This window comes from Archocentrus centrarchus, chromosome 18 (genome assembly GCF_007364275.1).
Source record: "Archocentrus centrarchus isolate MPI-CPG fArcCen1 chromosome 18, fArcCen1, whole genome shotgun sequence".
In the NCBI taxonomy this organism is placed as follows: Eukaryota; Metazoa; Chordata; class Actinopteri; order Cichliformes; family Cichlidae; genus Archocentrus; species Archocentrus centrarchus.
This window is the reverse complement of record NC_044363.1, coordinates 18769191-18795402: the sequence shown is the minus strand read 5'-3', so window position 1 is coordinate 18795402 and position 26212 is coordinate 18769191. Positions and strand designations below refer to the sequence as shown.

Below are 26212 nucleotides of genomic sequence, written 5' to 3'. Positions count from 1 at the left end.
GCAGTGCGGTTCTGGTCCGTGGTGGAAATCGCTATTTAATTTTATGTGTTTATGTTTTATTCTGCCTAAAAAAAATATCAGAACTAAAAATCCACTTGAAACGCCGACGCCGTAAGGCCGACGCGCAGAAACCATTGTAACAGCGAAGCCTTGTGTGCTGAGCCCGCTGTGGAGAAGCCGAGTAGCCGCTGGTGTCGTTGTCCAGGCACCGTTATAATCGCGGAGCGTTGTTTCCAGAAGGTGTTGACAGTCTGACGACAAGAAGCTTGTCATGCCCTGTGGATTTTGGTGTGTGTGGGTGGCGGATTTGTTGTGCTTTTCTCCGGTCCTTCCTCTGTGTTGGAGGCGTGTCTGGTGACTAACGGGTGGACACAGAGGCGGCTACCTCCCGAGACGCCCCCGTCTTGGGCGGACACCCCGCGGCGCTGCTTCACACCTGTTCCGCGTTGAGGCAATCACGCAGACTTTTAAGCTGACAGCAGAGCTTCAGTCTTCGCTGGATCATTGACTAAGGTGCCGTTCACACGAAGCCGTTTCCACTGGAAACTGTGTCGTTTTGATGCGTTTCGGCCTTGCGTTTACACGATAGCGTTTCAGAAACGATCCGCGTTTACACGAGGACACGTGAAACGATGAAAACGATGTAGTTCCCATGCCAGGCCACAAGTTGGCGTTGGTTTTCTTTTTGCAAAGTTTTTTTACGCATGACGCGCATGCGTGGAGGGATTCAGTAGGAAGCGCGGCAAATTGTTCATTATTTACAAAATGGCCGGTGTGAGAGGTTTCGTGTGGACAGATGATGAAGTGGAGTTGCTGCTCCACACAACCCTAAATTACAAAACCTCAAAATCACAAGAAAATGTAGACTGGGAATCGTGCTACTCAAGGTACGCTGACATCCACGCTGAATACCTTGAGCATTATCCTGCTAATGGGACGGCAGATGGCAAAGACTTTCCGCACGACCGCAGCGCAATAACGAAGGCCCTGGTAACCGGCAAGCTGAAAGCGGTAAGGATGAAGTACAGGCAGGCAGTGGATTCGGGGCGTCGTAGTGGTCATGGACGTGTTGTGCTCCTGTTTTTTGAACTCTGTGAGCAAATATGGGGCGGATCGCCAGCCACTAGCACCCTGGAAGTAGGTCTCGAAACCGCCGATTTAGAAGACAGTGCGGCGGACAGCACAGCTTCGAGTTCACGGAGCTCTACGCCCTTGCCAGCCATGAGCTACGCTCCCATGGATGACCCAGGTGCCTCCCCAGTTCAGCTGGATGTGTCACAAGCCCGTCGGGCTGAGCTTGAAGTACGTATAAGTAAACAGTGCTAAACGGTGTAATTGTTGTTTGTTTTAAAAAAATGCTTAGATGTGTACATCAGTGCCGTATTTACAAATAATGTAACATCTGCTTTATTTTTTAAGGCAAAGTTGTCCAACCATAGGAAAGACAGACTGAAGCGGAAAATGCACTCTGACCCAGCAGTTCTGGAAGAGCTCCAGCTAAAGAGGAGGATGATCGACCTACTAGAGGAGTCAGAGAGACGCAACTCAGAGAGACTGGATAAAATTTCAGAAAATATTTGCAATATAACCTCAACGATTAGAGATGGCTTTACACTTCTTGGGCAACTAATGACCCAGCAGCAACAGCCATACAGTTTTGCACAGGGGCACATGGAAGGATATGCACAAGGGCCATTTGCACACACCCAACAGCATTTTTTCAGCGGCCCTGCCAGTGCACAGGCACATAGGGCCCCAACACAGCACAACTCTCAGCACAACTCTCAGCACGGGGACTTTCTGGACTTGTGACAGACTTTGGAGTTCACTTCATGTACATAAATGGGACATGCAGATGGTGTGTAAAAAGCACACCATCTTTTGTAAAGCCACTTTGTACTTGCTCTTATAACCTTTTTACTATTTATGCATGTATAGCACTATTAGTGATTTTGGTATTGACATTTTATTTTCCTCAATAAAAGCATGAAAATGGCACTTTCAAACGGTTATTTGTTTACAAACATCACTCAAAAATTACACACAACTTTTTTTTTTTCCCCAAAGCAACATCAACATACTGCTGTCTAAAACTATCAGTACCTACATAAGCAGTTTTCCATTTACATTGATTACACAAGTAATCACAGGACGGCAGCTCCAAATTACATGCAGTGTAAAACTGTACATGACAGAAACAGAATCATGGATCGAGGTACTTTGTGACAATTCTTCTCACACGTTTCCCAGCACTTTCATTGCAGTCCGTCACATATCTATTATTCTGTGTGCGAGGCTGCCAGTCGTGGTCGATCTCTATGGCGTTACGCACACATTGTGCATCCACAGTCTCTTGTGCGGCCTCGCAGTAATTGTGTAGGACAAAACATGCGTAAATCACATGGGGCAAGTCCTTTAGGTTAATGTCCATTGGTCGCCTGAGTGCTGCAAATCGGGCCTTGAGTCTGCCAAAGGCACACTCTATAACCATTCGCGCTCGACACAAACAAAGTCCAAAATACTGTTCCTGTGCAGTTGAACCACCGTTTGAGTATTCCTTCATGAGGTACGGCAATAAAGGGTAAGCGGGGTCCCCCAGAAGAAAAATTGGAACCGGTTCCTCATCATCAACAATATGCTTTGCTAGGGCAGGGATTTTACCAGTCTTGAAATAAGTGTTTATTTTTGAGTTCGCAAAGACGCGGGCATCGTGCACACTTCCAGGCCACTTGATAACAACGTCCATGAATCTGTATTTATAATCACAGACCGCTTGAACATTTAGGGAATAATTACCTTTCCTGTTAATGTAGTCTGTGGAGTTAGCTGATGGTTGTTTAATGCAGATGTGTGTTCAGTCGATGGCTCCCAAACACTGCGGCATACCGTGAGCATCTTGGAATCCGTTTACGAGCCTTTGTGCCTCTGGTTCAGTGAACGGCAGCTGTATGTATTTTGGTCCGAGGTGAACAGAGATGGCGTGGCAGGTTTGCCTGATAATTATCGACACAGTTGCCCGTGACAAACCGAAAGCATTGGCCGTTTTCCGCAGTCTGCCCTCATCACTTAAGTAATAAATTGTACACGCCACCTTTGTGAGTGCATCCACCGGCGCTCTCATGGTTGTATTTTCACCATCGATGTAAGGGCGAAGTTCCTCGCACAGGGCTACAAGAGATGGAGCCACAAAGTTATCCCACCATTTGCTTTTCCTCCCAGGCCGCTTCCAGAAGTGCCTTCTTGCTGCCCTTCGTCGCCGAACACGCCCGCTCAGAACCTGACGCATGATAGAAATGCGTCTCCGTTGATCCACATGATGGTGTAGCAAATGTACATTTTGTTGAAGAACGGCTGCTAAGTTTAAAAGACTGAGCAGCACAAGAAGCACTCGTGAATCCGCCATAGCGAGTATTGTTTACCAATTTGCGCGTGCGCGAAAAACTTTGGCCGTCGCAACCAGAGTGCGCATGTGCGAGTCGAGCGTTTTCAAATCACCCCGGTTTCAAGTGTTTACACGAGAACGCAAGCCGGTGCGTTTCTGAAACGCTCCACTCTGGACCCCGTTTCCAAAACACAGCGTTTTCACTCTGTTGTCGTGTAAACAGAAGGCCGAAACGCATCAAAACGACACCGTTTCAAAATGAAAACGGCTTCGTGTAAACGGCACCTAAGTTACAGTCAGTGTTGGCCGCCTTGTATATTGAGTAGCTACTTACCTGTACCTTGACTTACCTGCTTCTCGCTTCTCGCTCTAGATCAGCTGTGGATTCCTGCGTGCGCTCCGCCGCCGCCGCCTCGCCCTCTCGTCTCCGAAACGCCACTGGTCACACCGCCGCTCTCTTCCTCGCCGGAGCCCAGCCATCCTGCTCTCTCATCACCCCTGCTCCTGCTCACTCCCTCTCTCTCTCTGGATTCCTCTCTGCCACCCTCACGCCTGCCACCACTGCCCAGCCCGCGCTCGCCAAACCCCTGCAGGAAAACTCTCGCTCATTCAGCACGATCAATAAATCTCTGTTGCAATTTCTTACGCGTTGTGTGTCCCCTCCTTCTGCTAGTCCTGACAAAGCTGAATGAAGGCAGAGCGGGATGCCGCTAAGTCTGACCAAAGGGCTCTCCAAAGACCCCCACTCCCCCTCAATCCAGGGGCTGCAGCAGAAACCCCCTCCCCTTCAACATCAAACCATTTGGCTGATAAGATGTGTGTGTATGATATCAAATTATGATAGCCCCCTCTCCTCCGGAGTTCCGGCCAGGTGTCTGTCATAAACGCCCCCCTTCCCCTGGCTGCACTTAAACAATTTGTCTGATCGTTCAGCCTTAACACCTATCATTTATCTGATACGATGTGATGCTTGATCTTTCCAAAATTACGACATCTGGTCAGAGATCCGGCCAGGTGTCTGTCATAAACTCCCCCCTCCGCCTCCTCAACCACGGTTCTCTGGTTTTCCAGGAGCCTTTCTGGCCAAATAACAAGTAGGTGTGAATAACCCCTCTTTGACCTCCCGATCAGAATTTGTGCTGAGAGCCGAGAGCTCGATCATTCACTGGAGACGGTCGGAAGCTGACTGACCGCACCGGAGACCTCAGACCACCGCGAGCGAAGCTCCGCTTCGGGCCAGTCAGGTGCGCGTATCCCGCAGGGGGTGAGAAAAGAGCGAATCAGCGACCATCCGCAGGGAATGAACCGAGAGCCAATCAAAAACACACCTGGACTTTTATTACCTTCAGAGTGAACAGCGCGGAGCTTTTGAAATCAGTCAGAGAAAATCCAGTACTGTTTCAATGTCTGTATGCAAGGCAGCTTTGTAGACTCAGCAGTACAGCAGGACTGCTGAGCAGCTGTACAGATGGACAACAGAGAGTCGGCAGATCCTGGAGATTCTCCGTAACTGCCTTACAGGCATCACTTTGTACCAGCAGTGATCGATGTTGTTGGGCCCCCTGTCACTACATTCACGTGATTTCCCGCTTGAAAAAATTTAATTCTTTAGGTTATTTTTTGTTGAGCAGTAGGGGTCTTCGACCCAGTGGCATCTCAAAATTTTCTGGCCCAGAAGAAAAAGTAATTGAATAGGCCTGCTTTAGATGTTTTGTTTGCATAGATGTGTTCATAATATGTCTGTAGATTATCACTGTTTCACAAATTCCAAGTTTGACACACAGGACTAGTGGGTGTGTAGACACACAAAGTATTTTTGCTTATCTCCACAGTTTGTATAACATTCCTATTTGGTTTTAGTTTAAAGCACTGTATAAGAGCGAGAAAAAACTATATTCTAGCCATCACACCTGAAAGGATGCTCAAAGTTTTACTCAAAAAAGCGTTGCATCTCTCACATCTACTATGAAATGGTGAATAACAGTTAGGATTAGCTACCAGGCAATGTTTTAGGAGTAAAATCATCGTATTGAATTGCATTATTTAAAACTATGAGATGAAATTAACAGTGTCACACACATGCTTGTGATGTTTATGTATGCAAAAATCAAAACATTCAGCGCTCTGTAAACATTATATACAGTTTAATCAAAATGCACTCTAAGCAAATTCAAAATCCCACAGACTGGAGAAGGAGATAACTATGAAAACATGAACTCTGCAATGATCCTAAACACCAAGGAAAGCCTTTAATCATTAAAGATTTGTAGGTGTACAATTATCACACGTTTACCACTGTTTTTAATTGTTTTTATTCCTTTCATGGTAACCATCAAGAGGTATGACTGAGTAAATTATCCACGTATTTTCAGATCCTGCAGCAGTTGTAAGTGCATTCTGAAATTAAGTTAAATAAAGTATTGCAGTTGCACATGGGTTGCTGGGTTCATAGATCTGCTGAAGTAGAGGAATACCAGCGAACATTGAGAACCTCTTCAAACAGTGAATCTTTTACACTGTAGGTATTAGAAAATGTTATATTTTCATACATAAATGATGTAAAAATCTTTCATTTTATTAGTGGTTTTCGTCCATATTTCCAACATAATGCTTAGTAATCATTTATTTTACAGTTACTATGAATCAAACATACATGTCAATGAATATTAATGAATTTATTGTCAGATGTCAGATGAGGGCAAAACAACGCCTGTTTTACACCCACTCTTCCTTGTAGTCTCCTGTATAAACAACGTTCTTATAGATGGCCCTGGGTTGGGTTATCTACTCACACCCACCCTCTGTGTCTGTAAACCCACCGTATACCGATATACTTGAATAAATGCACCACCACAGGGGGTGACTGTGGCTCCGGAGGTAGAGCAGGTCACATACTAATTGGAAGGTTAGTGGTTTGATTCCTGGCTGGTCAGGGCTGCATGCCAAAGTATCCTTGGGCTAGATACTGAACCCCAAGTTGCTCTCCGACGCAAGCATTGGAGTATGAATGTGTGTGTGAATGCTAGACAGTAAGCACATAGCTTAGATACACATGGAAGTGCTTATATGAATGGGTGAATGCAAAGATGTTGTACAAACACTTTGAGTAGAAAAGCACTCTATAAGAGCTAGTCCTTGTCTGTGTTTTTTCTTGGACACACAACACTGGTACTCCGACGGCTACTACTGCTCCTGCACAGGGTGCTTGGTGGGACAGACAGCTGTGAGGATTAGCTTTCAGACACTTGGGCCCTGCAGGTTGGGGGGTTGGGTGGGATGAGGTAACAACCTCATCTTGTAAAAATTCCACCATCCAAGTGCTGCATGGTGCTGCAGGTGATAAAGAGCCATAAACCACGCCCTCTTTACTTCCTTTTAGAAATGTTTGTTTAACTTTTCTTTAGAGACAGAGCAACATCACTCTTAAAAACACAAAGGGGGAATTTCAGAGCTGTTGATAGGTGCAGCAGCCTTCATGGACACATGGGTCAACTCTGTTTTTGGCTTTGAGTGCTGAGATGTGACAGTTTTAATAGTGAAAGAAACCAAGGGTCACTGGATTTGTTGATGTGCAGTATCAAGTCTTTTCTAAACTCAGAGAAGGTATATAATGAACCTCATGACTCAATATGTTTATGAACAAATCCTGCCGGGTTTGACGGTTGATGGGAAATAATATCGGGCCTCTTGGCCAGGGCATGTTTTGTAAATGAGAACTGGTTTTCAGACATTTTACCTGGTAAAACAAAGGTTTTAAAAACACATTGACCCTTTTTCCTGTGCAGAGTAACAGGAGTCCTCTCACAGTTAGCACACATGAGCCAGTTTCACTGCCATGGAGTCAAATGCAAACTCCTGCATATGTACAGGAGAGAAAAGAAAAGTTAGTAAATGCTTGTTCTACAGAAAAATCTCTTTATCCACAAAGACCTCTACACACATGTGAAAACGTGTTTGCAAACCTAATGTCAACTTCTGAGAGCTATAAGGCAGGAAGTTTCTGCTATCAACATTTCATGTTGTTAATCCTGAATTATTCTTGGTCAGGACATTTACATCCCCACAGAGAGGATCTGTTACTGCGCACACATTTGGAAAATCATATAGTTTGGCTATTAAATACACTTTTTGAATTAAAAACATATTCAAGAAACTTTCCAGAACATGTGAAACTGTGACACCTGTGCAGGGGCGGGCTGGGGTTAAAATTCAGCCCGGGAGCTGGGTTTGGAGAGGCCTTTTATCCGATCGTACAACGGACAAACCGTGATTTTAAGACAAGAGAACTTTATTTGCAGGTGCAGACTGCATCTGTGGCCGCGAGAGCTGCAGCGGTGAGAGCTGCTGTGCTTAATTGGGTAAAAATAAAAAATTCTGATCACCGGCCGGTTCGGCCTGGAAACGACCGGCCGTTCGGGAAACCTCCCGATGCAGTGGCGGAGCCAGAGGGGTGGCATTTGCCACCCCCAACAGAGCCCTTGCCACCCCTACTGCCACCCCACTGGAAATGGTAATTTAAAAATACTTATGAGATCGGCAAAGATTTGCCAGGAAAATTGTAATTTCCGACTGTCCCTGAACGCAGCCCGACGCAGTACCAGCCTACATGCTGCTCACTGACGCTGTTCATTGGTTAAGCTGACATGTGGTTCCTGCTTGATCCAAAACACACCCGCAAAACGTCCCTAGTGACATAAGCACAGCTACAAACCAAGTAAAACAATTACATCGATATCACAACTCGCTCCCCAATTTGTTTCCGCTTTTCCTCTTTACCCAACCATTGCATCATAAAGACAGACACCATATTAATAAGTGCATAATTTTTTTTCCTGTGCAGGGTGTACCCAACCTTTCGCCCTATGACAGCTGGGATAGGCTCCAGCCCCCCTTTGGCAGGAATAACTGGGAGAGAATGGATGGCATCACAATCATTCATTCATTTATTCAGATCAAAGCTTCACGCACCAAAACCATCACGTGATTATTATTGCTCCTATTGTTTTACATTTATTGTCCATTTGATGGCGCTCTTGAGGAGATCACTCACCATGACAGTCTGGGCCACGTGTTTCAGTATTTACTACTTTACCATTTGACACCATTGCGTAACCACTCTGATCATACTCCTTCCCTCGCTATTTCCGGAGAAACAGTGAACGGTCATCAAAAGCACAGAGCGTAAGATAGACATCAAGTCTCTGCGCCCGCTTCGCGCTCAGGAAAAAGTACCAGCACCTCATCATCGTGGTTAGCGAGACCAACACTTTAGAAACGCATTTCTCAAGTTAGAAACTATAGAAATGATCCCTGAAAGTATAGTCTTAACGAGTCTAGTCGCTTTCTCAGCTATTACTACAGGGACGCTGCCGCTCTCAGTCACGGTGCTGTCAGCAAACGCTACCTGCTGTTTGTGCTTACTGGGTTCACAGCCGCGCACATCGGTCCAGGCCCCCGGACAGCGACTATACCGGGCTGAGAACCGTAAAATTATATAAATCCGTAATCTGGAGTACCCACAATGCACTCTGGCGGCACAATGGGAATCCAAATTCAGCCACAGCTCTAAAATCTTAACAGCAGCTCTTTAGCTGTTTCTATCTTTTTCTCTTTAAAGGAACTTAAAAACTTGAAGCCACTGTGAATGAAAAGGAGCAGATTTTTCATTCAAAGCAATGATCCTGATAGCCTGAGTTTATGTTTTCTGCAGAAAGAATTGCTCAGCGTGTTTTGCTTGTTTCTCTCCCATTACATCATAATTTTAATGCACGTTAATGAGCTGTAAATCTGTTTTATGTTTGTAAGTATTTCTTTGACCTTTTTTGTTTCTAATTATTGTAAAATTATGAGTGTGAACCGAAGGCCTTCTTCTCTTATTGCATTGATACTAATAACATCCATATTAAAAGGCTTTACAGCAAGTATTGAGGTATCACATGACTGCTAAACATCTTAAATATGTTTTTAACATGCGAGCTTATTGTCTTTGTTGTTTCCAGTGCAGATGTTTAAATACAAATAAACAATATGGAAACATTTTAATTCAAACTTTGATTCGAGTTTATTTTTCCACTTTCTCAGAGGGTTATTAATGACATTTTAATGTTATGCTTGTATCAGTGTTTCCATTTTAATTGTTTGCGTACATATTCCCGGACTATAGTTTACATTCTGTTATCTTTACAGTCACTTTATTATGTCACTTTAGCATTCACCTGGTTTCTGCTTTGCACTAAATGATTACTGTACTGTATGTTTTGAAATATTGTGTTATAGTTTTTATACTTATTTGTTCTTATGTAAGCACGAAGTACCGCAGCAGTTTCCTAATGTTGTGAACCTGTTCACCCATATGGCAATAAAAGCTTCTGATTCTGATTCTGGATTATTGATTATTATACTTGAGCACTCTTACGTTGTACAACAAAGTTGACTGTTTTTAGTTGCAAATGGTGCAGAGACACAATCCCTGCCTCAGATCACCTCGGTGAATAAAATTACTGCCAGCACCACAGTCAGGGAGGTTTTTTAGTCAGGACGTCACTGATAATGAACAAGGAACTTTATTTTATATAGTTTACTTATTTGTTACTTTATATTTTTACCTTTTGTATATAAAAGGTATTTTTCCAATAACTTTATTAAACATATGTACAAACAGAAAGCGATCTCTATCAATCAAAAACAACCTGCATGACATTAACACAGATTGAACACAACGATCTGTAAATATACAATAAAAATTAATCATCCTACACTTGTAATTTAACTGAAGCATCAAGATGCAACGCGCATGATGAATTAAAATCGTCAATAACTCAGTACTTGGTATCTACATATTATTCAACACTTCGGCGTAACCACTCTGATCATACTCCTTCCCTCGCTATTTCCGGAGAAACAGTGAACGGTCATCAAAAGCACAGAGCGTAAGATATAAATCAAGTCTCTGCGCCCGCTTCGCGCTCAGGAAAAAGTATCAGCACCTCTTCATCGTGGTTAGCGAGACCAACACTTTAGAAACGCATTTCTCAAGTTAGAAACTATAGAAATGATCCCTGAAAGTATAGTCTTAACGAGTTTAGTCGCTTTCTCAGCTATTACTACAGGGACGCTGCCGCTCTCAGTCACGGTGCTGTCAGCAAACGCTACCTGCTGTTTGTGCTTACTGGGTTCACAGCCGCGCACATTGGTCCAGGCCCCCGGACAGCGACTATACCGGGCTGAGAACCGTAAAATAATATAAATCCGTCATCTGGAGTACCCACAATACACTCTGGCGCCATGCCCCCCTCCTCTGCGTCTTTCATTGGCAGATGTGATGCCGCACGGCAACGTGTTAGCCTCAGGTGCTAACAACAACAGAAGACTAACCCGCAAATGTATAGCAGAGTTTTAGAGAAATCTGCCACATGCACAGTGTGACTGGATTCTGCTATCACGTGCTGCAACACAATGAGAGATAAAATAATAAAAATAAAGAAAAAAGGGATTTTATTCAGTTTTCTGATTAAAACAACTAGCTAGCAACGGACGCTTGTGCGTCGATTTTTGTGTACCGACTCCAAACAACTGCTCCTACCATCGTGACGAGCCGACTGTATTTTCTTTTCTTTTCTTTTCTTTTTACTATTTTAAAGGGTTGATTTATTTTGGTAAAATATGTAGAACACGCTTACAACTTTATGCCACAACAGCACAGTGCTCAGAGATATAGAGATGCTCTCGCTTTCATTTTTAATTATCCTTTTATTTGTAATGATTCTTTCAGAAATTCTGTGGCAGCTGCCAGGTAAACACAACCACAACAGAGAAAAACACTTTATTACAGGCAGCCATCAAACAAAATAGGAGTAATTTTGTAAAAGTATGTTAGGTGATTTATTTAAAGGCATGTAATTTTAAACACTTGAGTCATTTTTAGTAACTATACAAAAATGTTTTAAAATGGGCAGTAATAATGTTAAGCTGTGCAGTGAATTGCAGTGACTGCTTGGATGCAGGTTTTAGTGAGTAGGATATGGGCTAGCTGCTAGATTTACATTAGCTGGTCCACCTGAAGAAATTTCTGGAGTCAGTCCCAGTATGAAGAATCACTCTGGTATATTTAACGAGTCTAAAACATCACACTCCACAGCTTCATGGAAACCCCCGAAGTATTCACATGGGGGGGGGGGGCATTATTTGATGAAATTGTTCATTATTTGATGTAATTTCCAAATCAAAAAAGTTGAAGATGGCATTTAGTGTTGTTTTTTAATGCAGTGACAGCACTAATGGTGGTCAGGTGGCAACGGTGTTAGCAGCTTTTGAATACAAAGGCCTTTTGATGCAGCTCATTTACACAAACAGACTTTCAGGAATCTTTGTTTTATTTAGTGTTTTATTTCATTAATCCTAATTTATTCATCTCTTTGCCCCGCCTCTTCTACTTTGTTTACGTTACGTCATTCACGCGCGCCGCTCACGTGTTCATTTAAGCGGAGGCGACTCGTTTCCAGCACAGGCATGTGTCTGGGTATGTCCTCCTCTGTCTGCGTTTACTGAGCTTTTCAGGTGTCAGTCGGGGGTTTGTGTTTGCACCGTTACGGGGCGCACGCGCACACGCACACACACACACACCTACCTCTTTTTAAAAAGTCTTCCACTACCTCAAGCTGTACCACAGCACAAGACACACGCGTGGACGTTTACACGGTGTTCTTTGTTTTTATTCGCAGGGGATACCTGCGGAGCCAGCAGGCAGACTGAGATGGCTCAAACCGGGCCGGAAACGTGTGAATCGCGGCTGGATGGAGCTGCAGAGCTCCTGGAGCTGCTTCACATCGACGTGGAGATTGACGCTGTGCACCCCAAGCCCGGGAGAGAAGATTTGCCCTGTTCTGTAAGTTTGTTTACTGAATCTTCCGCATAAACAAGGTGCAAAATCTACATAAAAAAAATCACTGTTCAATGAATACGCAGTAGTAATAATAATAATACAACTTGTGTAGTAGTGTTTAAAACGCAACGTGCTTCACAGTTTGGATAAAACCACACAAAGATCCGTGATCACCTGAGTGTCCAGGGCTTTATATGTTATTAATAACATTTTCAAATGAATGAGGGTTTCTTGATCATCTACATTACAAATATCTCCAAATTACTGATTTTTTAAATGATATTTTTATTATACAGAGGTGTCAAAACTGCAAAATAAAGGCATCAGGTGAACATGATCTAAAATGACCTGACAATCTTGTTTCTGCACCCACAAATGTGACTATGTGGCTTTGCTCTTAATTTTTTGATGTAAAGCAGATTCGTGTTATGATTTGAGTTGTTTGAGCAGCTTTTTCATGAGTCCAAACAGTTTTGTGACCTTAGAAATCTCAAAGCTTAAAAATCCACTGGGAACATTTATAAGTACATGAGTTTTCCTTTAGTTTAAGTGGCTGTCCGGTTCACAACATGGTAGCGAGACCTGCTTTGATGTATGTAAGTATGTTAAAAACAAATGCTGTCTTCCCATTTATACCTGAAACCCATGTAGACAAAAAGAGCAAAAAAAGACACATTTTGATACCTAAACCACATGAATAGCCCAAAAAATAATGAAGTTACAGCCAATTAATCTCACCGATCTCTCGGCCTCTTGGCTTCCACTGCAGAGCATTCCAGGCATTAATAAACTATCTCCAGATGAAGAAAACATGATGAAACTGAGTCAGTTTTAAGGTGAAACATAAAATTATGCATCCATATATCTTAAATTAGTGTCCAAATATGCAATCGGTACTTTTCGAGATGTGTGGTTTGCAAATGGCAGCATTGACTAAAAGACACGAGGCAGAGATGAAGATGTTCAGGTTTTCATTGGGAGTGCCCAGGATGGGTTATAAATGAGTGCATCAGAGGGACGGCTCAGGATGAGCAGTTTGGAGACAAAGTTAGAGAGGCGAGGCTGAGGTGGTCCGGACATGTGCAGAGGAGGGAGAGTGGATATGTTGGACAAAGGATGTTGAAGATGGAGCTGGTGGAAAAGAGGAAGACCACAGAGGAGGTTCATGGATGTAGTGAAGGAGGACATGCAGAGGGCTGGTGTGACAGAGGAGGATGATAGGGAGCTGAGATGGTAGCTGACAGAAGAAGATCGCCTAGTTTTTAACAGCAAAATGTCACTTTTGTTTAATCGATAAATGAAAGGATGAACTGTTCTGTAATTGTGTGCCCCAAAATATCTTCAGACTTGTGAGAGCTTCTGCGGGGCTCATAGTTATTTGTCTGTTTAATGAACAGAGGAACGTGCTGAGGAAGCAGCGACACTGGGAGAAGCAGCTGGCTGCAAAGAAGAGCAGGAGGAAGGAAGAAAAGCTGAGGAGGAAGATGAATCGTGAGCTGGAGTCCGGTAAAGACTCAGCAAAGAGAATCTTAAGCAGCAACTGAGAGTGAAAGTCTCCAGCTTGTTTAATCACAGCACCTGTCCCTTTTTGTGTTTTCTTTGTCATCCAGGCGCTAGCACAGACCGTCCTCAGCTTACCAAACGGGTCATGAAGGCGATCACTAAAGAGCGTTTAGCTGAGGCTCGGTCGACAGGCCTCAAAGTCTGTGTCGACCTCAGTATGACGGACTGCATGTCTGACAAGGTTGGTGGATGATGGCAAAAACCTTAAAACAATGTTTTCAACTTACAAAAAAACCCCTTTATTTTAAGAGTGACACTTTTTAAAAGGTTTTTGCTTCATTAAAAGTGGTTACAGAACGTTTATTCGCCTTCAGCAGTGTATGTGTTATTGTTGCAGGAGATTAGCCGACTGGCCGGCCAGTTGAGACGACTTTACGGGTCAAACAAGAAGGCGACTCGACCGTTTCACCTGTTTCTGACAGACCTGAGAGAGGACAGTCGTCTCTACAGAGAGTGCGTGCGAATGAATGACGGCTTCCTCAACTACACGGTAATTATGGCTGCCTGGAACACCTCACCCAGGAGGCATCCTAGTCAGATGCTCGAACATCTTTTCTAAAATCATCAAGCAAAAAAAAAAAAAAAATCTCTACAATTTTGGATGTTTTTCTAGTTAAAGAATTGATAAATACCTTAAAGACAATTATTTTAAGTGGAGGAACTGACCATCACTGATTACAGGACACTCACAGTTGTTTCACACTCTCTGTAATGTGAACCAAAGATGGTCGCAGCCGTTTATGAACAGATGCTGATCATTTTTCTTTCTCTGTGTTTTTCTTTATAGATGGATATAACAGAGGAAAGCTGTCTGGACCTGTTTCCTCCAGAAACTGTTGTCTACCTCACTCCAGATGCTGAAGAAGGTTTGAAAAATATTTTGTTAACTGAACATATGAATCAGATCAAAAATGCTTCAGTAAATGTAATTTATGTGCATTTGTTTTGCTGTTGAAATGCGTTGTTGGTCCAGCAGATGGCACCATTTGGCTGCTGTGTTTACTGCTGCTTCTACTCATCTTCCTGCTGTTTGCCACTTTATTAATGTTACTTTCAAAATTCATTACACATGATATGGAATTTTAATACGACGAGATTAATAGAAAACAGCTTTAAAGCACAAAATATCTTCACTAAATCTATACAGAGACAGAAATATTACATGAGACGCACACTTAGCGGCCACTTTATTAGGCACACCAGTTCAATTGCTCATTAATATAAGTATCTAATCAGCCAATCACATGGCAGCAACTCAGTGCATTTAGGCATGGAGACATGACCTGCTGAAGTTCAAACTGAGCATCAGAATGAGGAAGAGGTGATTTAAGCAACAGGCTGGTCTGAGTATTTCAGAAACTGCAGATCTGCTGGGATTTTCCCACACAACCATCTTTAGGGTTTACAGAGAATGGTCTGAAAAAGAGAAAATATCCAATGAGCAGCAGTTCTCTGGGTGAAAATGCCTTGTTGGTGTCTGAGCTCAGAGGAGAATGGCCAGACTGCTTTGCGCTATCAGGAGGGCAACAGTATCAAATAACTCGTTCCTACCAAGGTATGCAGAAGAGCATCTCTGAACAACAGGCCAAACCTTGAAGCAGATGGGCTATACTGTAGCAGCAGAGCACCACTCTGGGGGGCACGCCTGTCAAAGAACATGAAATTGAGGCTACAGTTCATCCAGGCTCACCTTAAAACTGGACAGGTGAAGATTAGAAAAAGTTGTTTAGTCTGATGAGTCTCAGTTTCTGCTGTAAAATTCAGATGTTAGGACCAGAATTTAGCATAAAAAACATGAAAGCATGGATCCATCCTGCTTTGTGTCAGTGGTTCTGGCTGGTGGTGAAATGACCTGGGGGATATGCTCTTAGCACACTCTGACCCCCTTAGTACCAACTGAGCATCATTTAAACACCACAGCTTCAGATGGCCTCCACAGTCACCACATCTCAGTCCAACAGAGCACAGCTGGGATGACACAGAATGGGGAATTCACATCATGGATGTGCAGACAACAAATCTGCAGCAGCTGTGCGATGCTGTCATTTCAACATGGACCAAAGTCTCTGAGAGATGTTTCCAGCAGCTTGCTGAATCTGTGCTATGAAGAATTAACCCTCGTGCCCTCCTCGAGCATTTTTGTACATTCTTTTAAACTTTAGTTTTTCATTTTTGCTGTGTTGCAGGTAGTGGCATGAATTTTTTGTAGGAAATCTTTTTCATTAAATTATTGAAATCTAATGTCTTTTACTCTTACATGTCATTCATACTCTCGGGGTACATTTTCACTCTCTGGACACCTTCATGGCAAAAATGTACACACACCAAAAAACTTATAAAATCCTCATACATTAGTATTTTTTTTTTTTTTTTTTTGCTTTTTTTTTCATAAATCACCTAATAAACTTCAGACCTACTCAAAAATACCAAACAATCATTTTCAAGATTTTAACCCTTTAAATGCCAGTTTTATTACATGAATGATTGCATTTTTTGTTTAAAAAAAAAACACCAAAAATTGATTATTTTTCATATAACAAATAATAAATGGATGGTGCAATGGTGGTGATTAGAGCCTTGGATATGTCAAAGATTAGCAACAAAATTGATTGTATTTTTATTTTTTGATGAAGTGCCAGATACTCCCCCAGGACACCTTCGTGGCCAAAAATGCCTCAGACTTCCATTGAAATCACAGTTTTGGATCTCGCTGCAGCTGCAGTATAAAATCATGCATTCTGTAATCTTAGCATTTCATTTTGAACACAAGTAGTGATATTGGACATTTTGACTGTATTCCATTAGTCTGTCATTTTCCCATTTTAGGCTGATGAATGAAATTCTTGTATTTTTGCCAAGTATATTATGGAGCCATGTAAAAAAAAATGTAATTATGTTTATGCATGTTACAGCCCCCCCTTGCCTGCAGTGTCTAGGGGTTGCAGGGAGCGTAACACAACAATAAAGGCAAACCAGAAATGGGATCTTGCGCATGCTTAAAAGGTTTATTTACAGATATTTACAAATAACTATTTACCAACCAATATAAGAACAAAAGAACGAACAAAGGAAGCATATCATACTTCAGGGTTTCCACGGCCAAAATAACAAACAAAACCCCCCCACTTCCTAGTAAGAAATATAATACTAATCTTTAGGGTGAAAACAAAAGACAGTGGCTTAGCTTCTTGGCTAGCCACAAAACAGGAGAAAAAGGTAACAAACAGAGAACCTCTACCAAGCTTCCACAAAAACAAAAGAAAACAAAAGAAACCACAGCAGAGCCAAAAACACAAATACCAAGGTTTTTCTACTAGTAATCTTAAACACTTTCAAAACACGCCACCCAAGGTCCAGCAACCACACACATCAAAGCCCAGTGGCCTAAAGGCAAGGAGAACTGGCAGCTGGAGCCTTTTATGCAGCCTCCCAAAATGACTGCAATGCCGTTCACTTCTGGCAATCAGGCTGGAAGCATCTGGAGGAGAGAGAGAGAGAGAGAAGGAGAGCAGCTCTCTTTCAAAAAGAGGCCAAAGGTCAGTGGCCGTAACACGTACCTGGCTGCGTTCACAGCCAAAGATAAACAGCAGCTTGGCTGAGGGGCTCATTTCATTAGTGAGCAGAGAAGGAGAAAGATCTGGAGGAAAAATGAAGAGACATTTTAGTACAGAGGAAGCATTAGAAATGGTCTTGCAGCCCTTATCTACCGTCAAGCTGTAGGACTCATCTGAAGAAGACACAAGCTTCGATGGGGAGTCTGACATGGAATGGTCACTGGAGTCCTCCACTGCTGAGAGTACCTGTGACCTTTCCTCTGAAAGTGAAGAGCATACGGAGGATCCTGCCTGTCCTGACAGCCTGTCCTGACAGTGAGTGGACAGTGAAAAAGTTTGGTCTCCATCCATGTGCGTGTACATTTTTGCCACAAAGGTGTCCAGAGGGTGCAAAATTTTCATGAGTTCATGAGGGTTAAAGCAAAGGTGGCCCAACATAACACCATCAATGTATTACTAATAAAGTGACCAGTGAGTGTGTGTACATGATATATTTTGCTGATATTCATCAAGTCCGTATTTTTTTCCTCTTTTGTCTCAGCTTTGGAAACAGTGGATGCTGACAAAGTTTACGTCCTTGGTGGTCTTGTGGATGAAAGCATCCAGAAGGTACTTTGCTTTAAAACTGATTGTAACATAGATGTTGCGCAGTAGCAGCTCTAAGCATCATGCCCAGTAGCTTTCATTTTTTTTAGCCTTATGTCTGGAAATATTACTGTACAGCAGGTATAGTAAAGTGTGTTTTTATGTTTGTTTTGGTCTTTCTGTTGCCTTTTCTACTCTGCAGAAGTTGAGTCTCTCCAGAGCCCGAGAACTGAGCGTCCAAACAGCGAGGCTGCCCATAGATGAGTGCATGGTGAAAAAGAACAACACAAAGAATTTCCACTCAAAGATCCTGGCCGTTAATCAAGGCAAGTATTTTTTGTCCAGAAGACAGTTAAGGGTCTTTTCCACATCCTTCTGGTGTAATAAAGTTTTCCTCCGTCCACAGTTTTTGACATCTTGTTGACTTTCTGCGACAGCAGCAGCTGGACAGAAGCTCTGCAGACGTGGTTTCCTCCAGGGAAGGGTTATGTGGTTGCAGCAGGTGATTCACCACCTCAACCTGCAACATAGAATCATCACAAAGAACAGTGACATTATTTAACATCATCTTAACTACTGAAGCTCCTGCTGAAGGACATTAATAGAACATGACTGTTCATGTTGCTGGTGGGAGCTGACACACTGTGACAACTGCTGTTCAGTCACTTTAACACAGGAACAGATGTTTATTAGCTTTAAACAGATTTCAGGGAATTGTATGAACACGCAAGAACATTTGTGAGATTTTTACACTTTTTTTTAGAGTTCATGTGATTATTTGCCAACGTCAGCATTGGTGAACACCAGCATTATGAGCATTATATAAAATGTTCAAATCCTGAAGTGTTTGGTGGTAAAAATGTCATTATTTTTTAACAGTTCTGTTTTATATGAACCTTTATAAAGATATTGTTTTTAAACTACATGTATATAAAGAGATTTTTTAAAAAATAAGACAGTAATAATAATAACAATAATAATAAAAGGTTTTTCTAATCCGATTTCATCCAGTCTACATGTGTTTTGTGGACATTTGACCGCATCCCTCTGAATATCCTGTGAGCAGTGCTGGAGGATTATGGGGTGTCTGGCCTGTTGTTGCGGACCATTTAGTCCCTTTACAACTGCAGCGAGAGCTTGGTCCGCATTGTCAGCAATAAGTTAACATAAAAAACAATATATAGCAAACATTTGAAAAATGCAATCAAATGTAGACAGAAAAGGTCATCTGGAGTATATATATATATATATATATAAAACAATATTTTTTTAGGTCAAATTCAGTCAAAACAGAGTAAAAGTCAAACAGTCTAGATCAAGCAGTTTAAAGCAGCACAGTCAAAACAATAGTCAACATTTCTTCTAGTGTGTATCTGTATATGACATAAAAAAACCCAACAGCTGCCCTTTGTCACTGATTCTAATTTTTATGATCAGAATTTCTGGGCGTTGCCAAGTGGTGGAAGGCTGCCGCCTTGCTGGTCTCAGAATCTCGTCTCTGCTTTTTAGCAGATGATGCAGTCCTGCTGGCTTCATTAGGTGGTGGCCTCCAGCCAGGAGGAGTGGTTCACAACCAAGTGTGAAGCAGGAGGTATGAGAATCAATTTAATAATTTTATTTATATAGCACCAAATCACAACAAACAGTCGCCTCACGGTGCTTTGTATTGTGGGTAAAGACCCTACAATAATATAGAGAAAACCCAACAGTCAAAATGACCCCCCTATGCGCAGCACTTGGCGACAGTGGAAAGGAAAAACTCCCTTTTAACAGGAAGAAACCTCCATCAGAACCAGGCTCAGGGAGGGGCAGTCATCTGCTGTGAGGGGGAGGGCTGAGGGGAGAGAAAAAAGACACGCTGTGGAAGAGAGCTAGAGATTAATAAGAATTAATGATTAAATGCAGAGTGGAGTATAAACAAAGTAAATAAGGTGAATGAAAAGAAACAGTGCATTATGGGAACCCCCCAGCAGACTAGGCCTATAGCAGTATAACTAAGGGATGGTTCAGGGTCACCTGATCCAGCCTTAACTATAAGCTTTATCATAAAGGAAAGTTTTAAGCCTAATCTTAAAAATAGAGAGGGTGTCTGTCTCCCGAATCCAAGCTGGAAGCTGGTTCCACAGAAGAGGGGCCTGAAAGCTGAAGGCTCTGCCTCCCATTCTACTCTTAAGTATCCTAGGAACCACAAGTAAGCCAGCAGTCTGAGAGTGAAGTGCTCTGTTGGGGTGATATGGTACTATGAGGTCTTTGAGATAAGATGGTGCCTGATTATTCAAGAACTTGTAGTTGAGGAGAATGATTTTAAATTCTATTCTAGATTTAACAGGGAGCCAATGAAGAAAAGCCAATATGGGAGAAATCTGCTCTCTCTTTCTAGTCCCTGTCAGTACTCTAGCTGCAGCATTTTGGATCAGCTGAAGGCTTTTCATGGAGCTTTTAGGACAGCCTGATAATATTGAATTACAATAGTCCAGCCTAGAAGTAATAAATGCATGAATTAGCTTTTCAGCATCACTCTGAGAAAGGATGTTTCTAATTTTAGAAATATTGCACAAATGTAAAAAAGCAGTCCTACATATTTGTTTAATATGTGCATTGAAGGACATATCCTGGTCAAAAATGACTCCAAGATTTCTCACAGTGTTACTAGAGGCCAAAGTAATGCCATCCAGAGTATCTGGTTAGACACCATGTTTCTAAGATTTGTGGGGCCAAGTACAAGAATTTCAGTTTTATCTGAATTTAGAAGCAGGAAATTAGAGGTCGTCCAGGCCTTAATATCTTTAAGACATTCCTGCAGTTTAACTAATTGATGTGTGTCATCTGGCTTCATTGATAGGTAAAGCTGAGTATCATCTGCATAACAATGAAATTTGATGAAATGCTTTCTAATAATACTGCCTAAGGGAAGCATGTATAATGTAAATAGGCCATGGTCCTAAGCCGAAAAAGGGTGGAGTGCCTACTCCGGGTCAGGGTCGAGTTGCTGGTCTGTCATGGTGAAGAGAGAGTTGAGCATAAAAGCAAAGCTGCTGATTTGCTGGCTGATCTAGGCTCCTGCCCTCACCTATGGTCGCAAGCTTTGGGTAGTGACCGAAAGGACGAGATTGTGGTTACAAGCAGCAGAAATGAGCTTCCTCTGAAGAGTGGCTGCCCTTTTTGGAGATTGGCTGAGGAGCACAGTCATTTGATCACTTGTTCTGGGCATGTCCTAATGGGAGGAGGCCCAGGGGCAGACCCAGGACATGCTGGAGAGCTCTTGCCTAACCTGGGAACGGCTCGGTGTTACCTCAGATAAGTGGGAGGAAGTGGCTGGGGAGAGGGCAGAGTGGGCCTCTCCGCGTAGGCTGGTGCACCACAACGAGAACCCGAATAAGCAGAAGAAAATGGATGGATGAACTTTTAATAGTAAAACAAACTTGGCACAAAAAGGATATTTGTGTTTGGTTGATAATTTCTTTGTTGTAACAATGCTTCTTGGGAAAGCCTGTTTATTCCCCCTTAAATGGTGCCACATTTGTAAGGAAAATGTATTTGTGGGTTGAACAACAGAGTTGGGTATGTGGGTTGGACCAATGAAACTCAAATGAACATTTGTGGGATCAGCTTGTTCAGACCTGAGTGACCAACAAAACCACATAGGCTGACTTACAACAAATGCTGGGTGAAGAATGGGATGCCATCCCACAGCAGTGGTGACCGAGCTGGTGACCAGCATGAGGAGGCGGTGCAATGCTGTTGTGGCTATGGTTGGTTCTTCCACATGCTACTGAGGCCTCTGTTTGTTACATGAATAAACTGTTACATTGCCATCTCGTCTTGTTTCTTCAGACTTCCATCATCCAATCCAATAAACAACACCAAGCAAGAGTCAACAGCAGAATAAGCTGTTTGGCACTGACAGAGAACATTTGGCAAGTTTCTCATGGGTACAGCTCACATACTCAACTCTGCTGCTCAACCCACAAATACATTTGCTTTAAAAATGTGGCACCATTGAAGGGAAAATAAACAGGCTTTCCAACTCCAGCCAGCCTGCTTGCTTCAAGGATTCATCTTTGAATTATGAGCACTCCTCCCAATTTTTTTATTTTTCTTTTTATTATAAGTAAAACGCTAATGTGTTTAACCATAATACACTTATAAAATTGTGGGTTTTGGTGCATTTTAGTTCTTGTAGAGCAACACAGTCTTTAAGCTAAACTTAAGTGATTGTTTTATTTGGTGCTAATTACCCCGAGGGTTTGACATTTGCTGTATATTCAAAGTTTTAATATTGAAATACTTTCAAATGCGCCCTGAAAATGCAGTTTTCTCCTGCTGTTCTGAAATCTTCTGACATTAAGAGAGTTCATAACAGATACAACAAGGCTGTACGCACATGACTTTGACAGAGACTTTAATCGAGGAAGTCATTGCGTCAAGAATTTCGCAGGTTTTTAGCGCTAATACTGGATTGGAAAATAAACACACATTTACTTTTTAATCATTTTTATTTTCTGTGCAGCTCATTATTACATTTTACATTATGCAATAACCGGTTTTTGATTGAGGTCCTTCTTAACTGAGCATTGATCATTTGTTGCTGCTGAAGGAGAAGATTCACCAAAAGAAGTATAAAACACAAATAAAGTGTTGATGTTACATGTTACAGTGCTACATTTTAAGGCTACGTTCAGTATCTGCTTTCAAAAGCTCATACAATCATTTGTCTGGTGTTTTTTTTTTTGTTCTCACATTTCAACAACATCGAGAATATTTCCAAGAAATGAGTATAAAACATTCAGCATTTAAAAAATCAGTAGAAATAAAAGAATGTAATAACAAAAAGGCAACAACAGCAAAAAATTATGAAACAACTGGACAGGAGTGTTAAAAAGGGGGTTATTTAAATGAGCCATGTGGATTGAATGTTATCATCAGTTATTCATTAAACAGTGCAGCTCAGTGGTCATACTTCCAGAGAACTGCAGGATTTATGCCTGATTCTTGGAGGCTGCTCCTGCCTGTTGTTTCTCAAGAACAAAGTTGACAAGCTTCTTCACCCAGGAGGAATCAGGGTTCAGACAAACCTTCGCTCCGCTCACCAGTCCGGCTCTTATTAAAGAGATTTACAATAATTAGTTAGAAATGCTTAGGTAAGGAGTTCTACAACATATCCATCGCTTTGTGATATTTTTGACCTGCAAACCAGCATCTGAGTCATTTTATTTTATTCCCCCCACATAACAATTTAACTGCAACTGCAAGGGCTGAATGTTCTAAGAAAAGCATTAGATAAAAATCCATGAGAAATCTATTTGAGATTAAAGACCACCAAGTTTAGTTTGGATTCTGATAAAAAATTTAAAAAAACAAACCAAACAAAGCACAGTTCTGAGGAAAGCAAAACTGTTACCAGAAAAAAAAAAAAGAAGCTTTGGGTCAAGTTGATGTGAATATTTGCAAAACTTCGAGTGTTTAAATGTTTCTCATGTGTCTAATCCTGAGGGTTTCTTGTGAACTGACTGCAATACCATAAAAGTCCAAGAGGGCTTTTACTGTAACTTCATGCAGATCTATTTAGGTGGATGCCAGAACTGTGTGTGAGTTTAATTCCAGCCAAATATCTGTCGTGCTGATAAATCAGTGTGTTATCGCTGTGTTATTTCCAAATAATACTGATTGCTGAGAAGTGGAGAAGGGTGATTTAATTGGATTAAAAAATCTTGATGAACTAGGGTGTTGTTTTTTTGAGATACATTTGGGAAGCGTATTTAACAGCGATTATACTCCCAGTTGGATTTAAACAAATAAACCAAAAAAATTGGAAATAATGTCCTTAAATCAGGGAAAACAGCCACAGAAAGAGGGTGAAAGAGGCAGTAGATAAAATCCATGTAACTATAATAGTTTTGTCCTTTCATTTATTAACCGATTAACAAAAAAAACATAAAGAAAGGAAAGCATTTGCTGGATCCAGCAACAATGTTTTTAATAATCTACCATCTAAATCTTTTATCCCATTTATTATGAAGATTAGATTTTGTTTGTTTGTTGAACTTGAATGAATAATCCAGGAATGCATTTGTTATTTGTGCAGCTGCAGACCCCCCCCCCCCCCCGACACTGCAGTGTCATCCTCCGGTAACTGTGATAACATCACTTACATGATTTCTGTTTCCCTGCAGTGAGGCCCCTCAGGGATGAGTTTGATGCTCCTCAGGTTGTCTGGTGGGATGATCCTCGACTCCACCTGCAGGCACCGACAGTGGGTGTTGTAGTCCCGGCTGATTGGCGGCATACCTGTCATCAACAGACGCTCAGTCTGAATGCAGAATCTCAGCAGTTTAAACAGAACAGCAAACAGCTTCACGTTTTCTTTCTCGCCAATCACTCCTGAACAGAAACTTTGTGTGTACTTCAAAGATCAGAGCATGCAAATGTTTTCAGTGTGCTGGTTGGTGTTTTTGAGCTTGTATCATTTTCCAGCACCAACAAAAATCTTGTTTTCTTTGGATATCTTAGCAAAGCAACTAATGCAGAGAGCAGAGCGAAACTCACGTGAGGGCAAGCTTTTAGTTTTGAGATGTTATTTGGCTGACGCAACCTCAGCTATTTTATTTTCCAGAGAAACCAGCATTGTTGTCTCATGCTGGCGGAAGCCAGCTTTTGCCAAAGTTCGCTTGGCTGCTGACTCAGTGGGCTGGAAAGCTGATCAGCTCACAGCAGCTGTTTCATCACAGCCTCTCATGGTAGCATTTTGACTTTCTTGAGAAAAGGGCTTCTCTTTTTTTCTCTTCCAGTCATCTTCCTGCTTGTAAAATACTCTTACAAAGTTGGTTCTCCATTCTTACTAAAGAATCAGACGAAATACCATCAGTCAGGTGACAATCATGCTAAAAGTGTGACACAAATACACTACTTGCATGCACACAGTGAAGTTTTCCATTAGTTACACCTTTAATAAAAACTGTAACTGGTTTCTGTTTTAGTTTAACTTGCAGATTTGAACCTTTCTAGTAGGTAATCAGATCATTTTTTGTTACCTTATAGTCATGCAGGATTTGCAATTTTAATTTGTAGTGAAAATAATTGAGATTTACCGCATCCAGAAACATTTCCTTAACATATTCCAATGCTGTTTTTACACCCTAGGTAAAAAAGTCCAGTGCCCCTCATAGCTGAGATTCTCCCTACAGCTGCAACGCATCCACTGGTTTATATTTTCAAAGGCCACATTCCATCTACTGTAGTCAAACAGGTATTTACTATTTCACAACCTCAAACTGTCACATCTGACTAAACGGAAATGTTTATTCACACAGAAACCATTTACGCAGTGCAGTTCTTACCGTCACTGAGGACGAACAGGGTCCCGAGCATCACCAGCATGCAGAGCTTCATCTTGTTTCTGGTTCCGGCGGCTGCTTGCTCAGTTGTTAAACACAGACTGATGTGTTAGAGCTGTTTGACTGTTTTCATACATCTGCACTGCAAATATTTATACATACACTGATCATGTGCTTCGCATGAACTTCTGCATTAGGAGTTTTTTTTTTTTTTTAAAAAAACACAGAGGTGTATGTGCGATTGTGCATGTTGGTTTCACTTTGTTGTATTCACATGTGCAGCAGAAGGCAGTCATGGGATGGTGGGTTCAGGGTACGACCAGAGGCCCGACTGAGGTTAGACGGCAGGCTCGCCGCGGTCAGTCGTCCCAGAAATGAATCACACAGATTGTGCATGTATGTCTGAGTGTCCAGCCAAAACCCTCAAGTCTCTTCTGCTTGCCACAAAACTGTGTGTAAACTCTGTGCTCTCCCTTCACACTGTGAAAGAGGAAAAAGATCAGCAGACAGAGTTCTGTAAACAATCTAAGCTGTAGTACAAACACAGAGACAGATTTTCTTTTCTATTAATTGTTGTTAATTTTAATTCTGAGGCCTTGTATAAATAGTACTTTTTTTCTGGGTATTTTCTGGGTGTAGGCCTACAATGGAATCAACATTTAAACAAGATTGCTGGTGTTTTCTCATATGTAATCATGATGGATGAAAGTGTTTTATTTGGACTGCGTAACTTTGTGCAACTCCACAGCACTAATGTGTATTTCTGTGTGAGCAGTGACTCTCATGTGCACTCATATATGAAAGTTGTAGCTCAGAAACAGCGTTGTGTGAAAAGTCAGCTTCTGTCTCTACAGGGTAAACACCTGTGTAGCTACTCAAATGTGTATCCTAGGGCTCATTATTGGACCTTGAG

General features: G+C 42.0%; 2 protein-coding genes and 2 non-coding genes across 6 annotated transcripts; 1 reads left to right on the top strand and 3 right to left on the bottom strand.

Annotated features, from left to right (window-relative positions):
* Window positions 1–8493: 8493 nt before the first annotated feature.
* On the bottom strand, window positions 8494–8708 carry LOC115797631 (small nucleolar RNA U3). Its single transcript, XR_004021442.1, has one exon. It is a non-coding gene; the product is annotated as a small nucleolar RNA U3 (small nucleolar RNA).
* A 1533-nt stretch (window positions 8709–10241) lies between these two features.
* LOC115797629 (small nucleolar RNA U3) lies at window positions 10242–10456 on the bottom strand. Its single transcript, XR_004021440.1, has one exon. It is a non-coding gene; the product is annotated as a small nucleolar RNA U3 (small nucleolar RNA).
* A 1417-nt stretch (window positions 10457–11873) lies between these two features.
* Window positions 11874–18879, top strand: LOC115796954 (tRNA methyltransferase 10 homolog B-like). 3 transcript variants are annotated; one of them, XM_030753451.1, is made up of 9 exons: window positions 11874–11900; window positions 12103–12266; window positions 13661–13769; window positions 13874–14007; window positions 14164–14316; window positions 14614–14692; window positions 17922–17989; window positions 18168–18291; window positions 18372–18878. In XM_030753451.1, the coding sequence occupies exons 1-9, from the start codon at window positions 11891–11893 to the stop codon at window positions 18494–18496; spliced, it is 966 nt and encodes a 321-aa protein (XP_030609311.1). In that variant the 5' UTR covers window positions 11874–11890; the 3' UTR covers window positions 18497–18878. The 3 variants fall into 3 exon arrangements, with proteins under 3 accessions (XP_030609311.1, XP_030609312.1, XP_030609313.1); XM_030753452.1 differs by having other exon boundaries at window positions 11875–11938; window positions 18372–18879; XM_030753453.1 differs by lacking the exon at window positions 11874–11900 and adding an exon at window positions 11928–11951.
* Window positions 18880–22468: 3589 nt separating this feature from the next.
* On the bottom strand, window positions 22469–25433 carry LOC115796962 (interleukin-8-like). The gene is made up of 3 exons (XM_030753461.1): window positions 25303–25433; window positions 24118–24253; window positions 22469–23065 (listed from the first exon to the last, which is right to left on the bottom strand). The coding sequence occupies exons 1-3, from the start codon at window positions 25352–25354 to the stop codon at window positions 22945–22947; spliced, it is 309 nt and encodes a 102-aa protein (XP_030609321.1). The 5' UTR covers window positions 25355–25433; the 3' UTR covers window positions 22469–22944.
* Between the last annotated feature and the right edge of the window lie 779 nt (window positions 25434–26212).